The following is an 8,393-nucleotide window of genomic DNA, read 5'->3' as shown; positions in this document are numbered from 1 at the left end:
GGGCCAGGAGGAGGAGTGGCTGATACAGCGGGTTTAAAAGTAGGTAGCAGGCTGCTAACAGATGTAGAGGAGGAATGGCTGCAAAAGCCTGTAGAGGGGAGGCTGGCTGGATAAAGCCTGTAGGGAGGAGGCTGAGTCTGCTAAATCTGTAATAGGTGGGAAGTTGGTTGCTACAGGCATGTGAGGAGGTGGTGTGATCAGCTAGTATGGTAAGAGGGAAGGAACTGGGGCTGGCTAAGAGCCTGTAGTGGAAAGGAGACTGGGAAGCAGGGGCTGTAGCAAGAAGACTGATAGGAGTGAGGAGCCTGGCTGCTAAAAGAGAAGGCGTCTGTAAGAGGAGGAGGCTGCGCTGCTAACATTGCCTGTAAAAGAAGGAGCTGAGGCTGCTTGCTACTGCCTGTAGTCGGGTGGATGGCGGCGTAAAGATACCTGGTAGATGCGAAGGAGCTTAAAAGGCTGCCTAAGGCTCGTAGAGGGAAGAGGAGCATGGTCTGCTAAATGGCTGTCGACGCGACGCGCACGCTGGGCCTGCTGCAGGCTGAAGCATGTAGGAGGGAGGAGAGCTGGCTGCTAATCGAGGCGTAGAGGGGGGTAGCTGGGTCTGGTAACAGGTTGTAGTAGGGAGCGAGAGGGCGGTGTCTCGCAGGCTCGGGTAATGAGGCATTGGCTGCTAAAGGCCGTAGAGGTGGAGCCTTGCTGTCAGACAGCCTGATAGAGGAGGGAGCTGGCTTGCTTAAAGCCTGTAGAGGTGGAGATGGGCTGCTAAGAGCTGTAGAAAGGTGGAGCTTGGGCTGCTAAAGCCTGTCCATTAGAATTAAGGATTCTGTAGAGGTTGTGAGCGGGCTGAATAGCGGCTGATAGCCTGTAAGTGGGGCTTACAGGAGAGCATTTATACATTTTTTATGGGTGGCTCCAGTGGGAAAAGACCCGACAGTCCTGGCATAGCAAGCTACCAACTACCAACTGAGCTACACAGGACCGTAGAGCACCACAGTCTGGAGAATATACCTTTACTGTTGAGCGGAGAGATTACTCAGGTTAATACAAGTACAGACTTCGCTTCGGGTCCCTGTGTGATCAGGAAGCAGCTCTGTGAACTCTGTGTGAATTATACAGTTTTCACATTGACAAGGATTCTTGACATTCTCAAGAGGTATAAGTCCTCGAGAGGCATTAACTGCAGAGTAAACTTGAGAAATTCATACCGCTCAGAGCTCTAGCCCGACAGATGCTCCCTCTAAGCAGAGCAGTGTAAACAGTACTGTGTCATGCAGCCGTCACTACTACAGTATAAATGCTAAAATAACAGAGCAATGTTTTTAAACAGCTGAAATGTATAGACATTTTACTTACATTATTGAGTTTTTTTCTGAAATTACAGTAAAAGCCACTTACTCTGAAATTGACTCCATAACTTTAAGGGAATCATCCCAGTGAATTAACTATTTTTTCAGTCACAATTTGTCCTTTTTTATGTAATGATTTGCATGATATTGAAGAAATGAAGCCTAGTTTGTTCCAAGGTAGGCCGAGAAGTCATCTAGAATCTAGCTAATGTTATTTTTGATTTAACCTTGGACGATGTTAGCATTTAGCTAACTAGCTATCTAACTTAGCTAGTAACCGAAAGGTTGCAAGTTCAAATCCCCGAGCTGACATTGTACAAATATTTTATTCTGCCCCTGAACAGGCAGTTAACCCACTGTTCCTAGGCCATCATTGAAGATAAGAATTTGTTCTTAACTGACTTGCCTAGTTAAATAAAGGTAAAACAATAAATAGCCTGAATTCAAAATGGATTAGATAGATTTATTTTGTCATTCATCAACACACAACACACAATACCCCATGAACCCAAAGGGAAAAKATGTTTTTAGGAATGTTTGCAAATTTGCTGGAAATMAAATACAAAAATATCTAATTTACATAAGTACTCACACACCAGAGGCAATCCATGTTAYATTCACATTTGGCAGTGATTCTAACAAGGTACGTCTCCAAGAGCTTTGCACACAAGGATTGTACAGTATTTACCCATCATTACTTTCACAATTCTTCAAGCTCTGTCAAACGGCTGATTGGGTGAATGGGAGTGGTACAGCGGCTGATTGGGTGAATGGGAGTGGTACAGCGGCTGATTGGGTGAATGAGAGTGGTACCAGCGGCTGATTGGTGAATGGAGTGGTAACAGCGGCTGATTAAGAGGAAGGGGAGTGGTACAGGGCTGATAGGTGAATTGGGATGGTACAGCGGCTATTGGTGAATGGGAGTGGTACACTGGCTGATGGCGATGATGGGAGTGTTACAGCGGTCTGGACTGGCCCACACCTCTCCCCTCCCAGCCCCCTCCCGCGTCCTCTCCCACCCCATCCCTCTGTTCCTCTCCCAGCCCCCTCCCTCCCCCCTCTCCCCAGCCCCCTCCCTCCCCCTCTCCCGAGCCCCTCCCTCCCCCTCCTCCCAGCCCCCTCCCTCCCCCTCTCCCAGCCCTCCCTCGTCCTTCTCCCAGCCCCTCTCCTCCCCCTCGAGCCCCCTCCCTCCGTCCTCTCCACTCCTCCCCTCCACCTCCCCTCCCCCCCCGCCCCCCCCTGCCCCCTAGCTCCCTCTCCCTCGCCCTCTTCCTCGCCTGTCCGAGCCCCCTTCCCTCGTCCTCCTCCCAACCCCTCTCCCTCGTCCTCTTCCCAGCCCCCCACTCCCGCCCCCTCCGAGCGCCCCTCCCTCATCCTCTCTCATGCCCCCCTCTCCCTCGTCCTTCTCCAACCCCCGTCCTCTCATGCTCCTCCCCCCCTCCCTCGTCCTCTCCCAGCCCCCTTCCCTCCCTCCCACCCTCCCCCCTCCTCTCGTCCTCTACGAGCCTATTCCCTCTCCTTCCAACAACCCCCGCCCTCGGTCCTCTCCCAGCCCCCTCCCTCGCCTCCCTAGCCCCCTCCCTCGGTCCTCCCTCAGCCCACTCCTTCTCCCCCCCGAGTTCCCCCTCCCTCATTCCTCTCCGGAAGCCCCCTCCCTTGTCCTCTCCCAAACCCCTCCTCGTCCTCTCCCCAGCCCCCTCCCTCGTCCTCTCCCGCCCCCTCTCCTCCCACCCTCCCCCCTCCCTCGTCCTTACAGAGCCTCCTCCCTCGTCCTCTCCCAACCCCTCCCTCGTCTCTTGCCCAGCCCCCTCCTCGTCCTCTCCAGACCCCTCCCTCCCACCCTCCCCACCCTTCCCCTCTCCCTCGTCCTCTCCGAGCCTCCTCCCTCGTCCTCTCCCAACCCCTCCCTCGTCCTCTCGAGCCTCCTCCCTCGTCTCTCCCAGCCTCCCCTCCCCCTCTCCCAACCCCCTCCCTCGTCCTCTCTCAGACCACATTCTAATTCAAGCCAAAACCATACGCTCTGTGTTATTAAGCAGAAAGCTGCTCATCCAACGGAGGCTGTGTGCTGCTCTGTCTGCTGTGTTTGCCTTGTTTCATCTGCCCTTGTGTCTTTGGTTGCTCTATGTGAAGGGGAGATATATTGAGCAAAAAGTCAACACCAGTGTTTCATCCTCCATGCATTGTTTGTTTTCATCAACATGTGGAGGTATTACCCTGCTACAGTACTCACACACACACACACACCACACCACAACACACAACACACACACACCACACACACACACACACACACACACACACACAACAACACACACACACACACACACACCACACACACAACCACACACACACACAAACACACACACACACACCACACACCACACACTGAGCTCCCACCCACAGAGTACTTAAGCGTACTAAAGGACGGGGGGAAGTAGATATAGTACCAGTAACAGAGAATCCAACTCATACAGTACGAACAGAAGACATCAACTTCATACAGGTAACAGACAGGAATCATTTAAGTAGAACAGAAGACTATCCAATTCATACAGTACGACGAAACTAAATTCCATACTCATACAGGTAAAAAGGAGATAATCCATTACCTCAATTACAGTAAAACAGAAGGATCCACTCACAAGGAAGACGTGATTAACCATACCTCATACAGGTTAACAGAGACAGAGACTAATCCATAACCTCATACAGGTAACAGAGACAGAAAGACTAATCCATACTCATACCAGGTAACGGACATGAACTATCCTACGGAACAGAGAGAAGCTAATCCATACCTCTACAGGTACAGAGACAGAAGGCATCTACCCAACAGAACAGAGAAGCGATAATCCATACCTCATACAGGGTAACAGACAGAGAGACAAAAAACCTCAACAGACAATCAATACGACTCCAACCTCATACAGGGCGGTAAACAGACAGAAGACACTAATCCATTACCTTCATACAGGGTGGGTAACACGAGACAGAAACTAACATGACCATAATACACAGTCTAACCATACTCATACAGGTAACAGAGCGAAGAACATACTGACATCGTACAGAGACAGGAGGACTTAATCCATACCTCATACACAGGTGACAGGGAGTACATATATATACAGCGTAACAACAGTAAGACTAATCCCTTTACCTCATACAGGTAACGAGCCAGATGACAGAAGAAAAAAAATTATTGATTAGTCCTAATCATTTCTGTTCTACTTAAAGTATACAGCATAGTATAGGAAGAGGATAGGACTGGATGTAACTTAATAGATGTCTCCTCCGTGGTTACCTGTGTATGAAGAGGGGACGGACTAATTATGGATTAAAGATCTCTAGTTCCCGTCTACCGGTGTATGAAGGGTTATGGATTAGTCTTTCTCTGTCTCGTTACCCTGTATGAGGTACTGTGGCAAACCCTTAGGTCTTCGTCCTCTGTTAACCTCGTAGAGGCATACATTGGATTAGTCTTATTCTCTGAGCCTGTATGATAGTCTATGGATAGTCTTGCTCGTCTCTGTTACCTGTATGTATGAGGGTGTTATGGATTAGTCTTCTCTGGTCTTGTTACCTGTATGAGAGGTATGGATTAGTCTTCGTGTCTGGTTACCGTGTTTATACAGATAGTTGAGGTGGACAATGAAAGCCTTATTGGGAATTAGTCTCTTCTCTGATCTCTACCTCGGTTAACCTGATGTAGGTACAATGGCCAGTGGATAGGTGCTGTCCTAATGATCTGTACCTTGTATGAGGGTATGGAATTAGTCTTCTGTCCCGGTGTAACTACACCTGAGTCATGAAGGACTAATCCAGGTACACTCATAGGCATTAGATATCTTCTGTCTCTGGTTACCTGTATGAGGTATGGATTAGTCTTCTGTCTTCTGTTACGCTCATATCATGTAGTACAGATGGATAGCATACTTACTGATCATCTGTTACTCTCCCTGTCATTGACCTGGTTCAGATACAATTAGGTTTTCATCATCAGTAGTCTCTGGTATCCTCGTAGAGTAAGACTATGATCCATATCTAGCCTATACCATTACTCCTGCGCGTAAATGTCACTCATAGACTTAACGTGCACTCTAAGCAACTTCAATCTATAAACTCACATACCTGCAATATCGAGGGTAGATAGCACAGCAGAAACGATAAGACTCTAGTCGGTCGCATTTCGCTTCATAGCTGATCTGTGGGAGCAGGTGATCATGTGTGTGTGTGAATGGATGCTTAGATGTCCATACCTCATACAGGTAGTGATGAGCGATAGTGATCGAGAATGGACTAGTAGTCGTGCGATTGTGACTTATGTGTGTGTGTGTGTGTGTGTGTGTGTGTGTGTGTGTGTGTTGTGTGTGTGTGTGTGTGTGTGTGTGTGTGGTGTTGAGTACTTGAGCAGCATACAGGGTAACAGAGGAACAGTACCATGACCTACAAATCTGCTGAACTGAAAATACTACAAATACACTATCAGCTGGTAACATGAGACAGAGGAGCACTCATGCCATACTGAGTGTACTGACACTTTTGGGTACAATCAGGACAGAAGACTAATTCCGATACCTTCATTACACACACATATCGTCTCACCCAGACGGACATCAACAGACTTCAGAGATCCATACGACACCAATGAACAGCCACGAGGACAAGATAGAATACATCCACAGGTACCAGAAACACACGTACACAGGTAAACAGACGACAACAGACACGGACTTCCCGAATTCGGCTAACTACATATCAGCAGCTTTTAGGCTTAACAGACTTGAACAGACCACAGACATATGGCAATATGTCTAATCCTCATAGCCATCAGACACAAGTAACAGTCAGTGGTCTGAAGAGCACGTAATAGGCCACGATTGACCGTGCCATACAGGTAAAGAGGATCGTAGAGACTGAGATCGCGAGTAAGCGTGAATGGTAGGACATGGAAGAGGACGACGGGAGAGGCTCGGAGAGGAAGGTAGAGGACGAGAGGAGGCGAGTTGGAAGAGACTAATCCAGAACGCTCGATACGAACAGGGTAACAGGAGACAGGTCGATGGAGCGAAGAGTGCCATTACACCTGAGGATGAGCGAAGGTAACAGGAGAGCAGTACGACGTGAAGATGCGTCGGGAGGGTGGGAGGGAGGGTACCTGCGCTATCATTACAGGTAACGAGAACGAGCAGAGAGGAGCATAGAATCCGATGACTCCTTCGAATACAGGTACAGACAGAAGTACTGAGACAAGTCGGAGGAGTGGACCTGTGACTATAGGGGTACAGGACAGGAGGGAGCCGTGGAATGCGACGAGCTCTGATCAGAGAGAGGGAGGGGGAGGGTGGGAGGAGGGGCTGGAGAGGACGAGGAGGGCTGGGGAGAGACGAGGGAGGGTTGGGAGGACAAGAGAGGGCTTCCGGGAGGATGAGGGAGGGGGCTCGGGGGAGAGTGGGCGGGAAGGACGAGGGAGGGGCTGCGGAGAGCGAGGAGGGGGCTGGGATGAGGACGAGGGAGGGGGTTGGGAAGAGGACGAGGGAATAAGGCTGTAGAGGACGAGGGAGGGGGGAGGTGGGAGGGGGAGGGGGCTGGGAGAGGACGAGGGAGGGGGCTGGGAGAGGACGAGGAGGGGGTGGAGAGGACGAGGAGGGCTCGGAGAGGTGAGGAGGGGCTCGGGGAAGGAGTGGGCTGGGAGGAGGACGAGGGGAGGGGGTTGGGAGAGACGAGGAGGGGGGCTCGGACAGACGAGGGAAGAGGCTCGGGGGAGGGAGGGGTGGGGAGAGGACGAGGGAGGGGCTCGAGGAGGGAGGGGGCTGTGGAGAGGACGAGGCGAGGGGGCTGGGAGAGGGGAGGGAGGGGGCTGGCGAGAGGGCGGAGGGAGGGGGCTGGGAGAGGGGAGGGAGGGGCTGGGAGAGGGAGGGAGGGCGGCTGGGAAAGGAACGAGGGAGGGGCTGGGAGAGGACGAGGGAGGGGGCTTGGAGAGAGGGGAGGTTGGGCAGTCAGCCGCTGTAGCCACTCCCATTCACCCAAATCACCGCAGCTGTACCACTTCCCATTCACCCAAGCAGCGCTGTCTACCACTCCCATATCACCCTATCAGCCGCGTAGCCACTCCCATTCCTCTTATTCACGCGACTTACCACTCCATTCACCCAAATCAGCCGCCGTACCACTCTCATTCAACCCAATCAGCCGCTTTGGTACCAACTCCCATTCACCCAATCAGCCGCTGTACCACTCCCATTCACCAAATCAGCACGCATGTACCACTCCCATTCACCCAATCAGCCGCTGTAACCACTGCCCATTCACCCAATCAGCCGTTTGACAGAGCTTGAAGAATTGTGAAAGTAATGATGGGTAAATACTGTACAATCCTTGTGAGCAAAGCTCTGGAAAGACGATACCTGTTAGAATCCAACTGCCAAATGTGAATCTTAACATGGATTGACCTCTGGTGTGTGAGTACTTTATGTAAATTAGATATTTTGTATTTCGTTTCCAGCAAATGCGAAAAAACACTATCCTAAAAACATTTTTTCCCTTTGAGGTTCATGGGGTATTGTTGTTTGTGTGTCTGCAGTGAATGACAAATAAATCTATCTAATCCATTTAATTCAGCTATTTATTGTTTACTTTAATTTAACGTAGAGCAAGTCAGTAAGAACAAATCTTTATCTACAGATGATGGCCTAGGACAGTGGTGTTCAACTGCCTGTTTCAGGGCAGAATACAAATATTGTACCAATGTCAGGCTCGCAGATTTTGAACTTGCAACCTTTAAACGGGTTACTAAGCTAAGTTTAGATAGCTAGTTAAGCTAAATGCTAACATCGCCAAGGTTAAATCAAAAAATAACATTAGCTAGATTCTAGATGAACTTCTCGGCCTACCTTGGAACAAACTAGGCTTCATTTCTTCAATATTCATGCAAATCATTACTAAAAAAGGACAAATTGGACTGAAAAAATAGTTAATTCACTGGATATCCCTTAAAGTTATGAGTCCAATTTCAGAGTAAGTGGCTTTTACTGTAATTCAGGAAAA

At 49.9% G+C, this 8,393-nt stretch overlaps 1 protein-coding gene across 1 annotated transcript; it reads right to left on the bottom strand.

Annotated features, from left to right (window-relative positions):
- Positions 1 to 6,669: 6,669 nt before the first annotated feature.
- Positions 6,670 to 7,368, bottom strand: LOC139027274 (uncharacterized). The gene has a single exon (XM_070442412.1). The coding sequence runs from the start codon at positions 7,366 to 7,368 to the stop codon at positions 6,670 to 6,672; it is 699 nt and encodes a 232-aa protein (XP_070298513.1).
- Positions 7,369 to 8,393: the final 1,025 nt, after the last annotated feature.

The sequence above is a fragment of the Salvelinus sp. IW2-2015 genome, unplaced genomic scaffold (assembly GCF_002910315.2).
Source record: "Salvelinus sp. IW2-2015 unplaced genomic scaffold, ASM291031v2 Un_scaffold9103, whole genome shotgun sequence".
Classification (NCBI taxonomy): domain Eukaryota; kingdom Metazoa; phylum Chordata; class Actinopteri; order Salmoniformes; family Salmonidae; genus Salvelinus; species Salvelinus sp. IW2-2015.
Note: the sequence above shows the minus strand (reverse complement) of the source record. Positions and strands in the feature narration are given on the sequence as shown.

Bases quoted from the DNA above. Each gene is read 5' to 3' on its own strand.
- LOC139027274 (XM_070442412.1), bottom strand. From the start codon at position 7,368: ATGGGAGTGGCTACAGCGGCTGACTGCCCAACCTCCCCTCTCTCCAAG.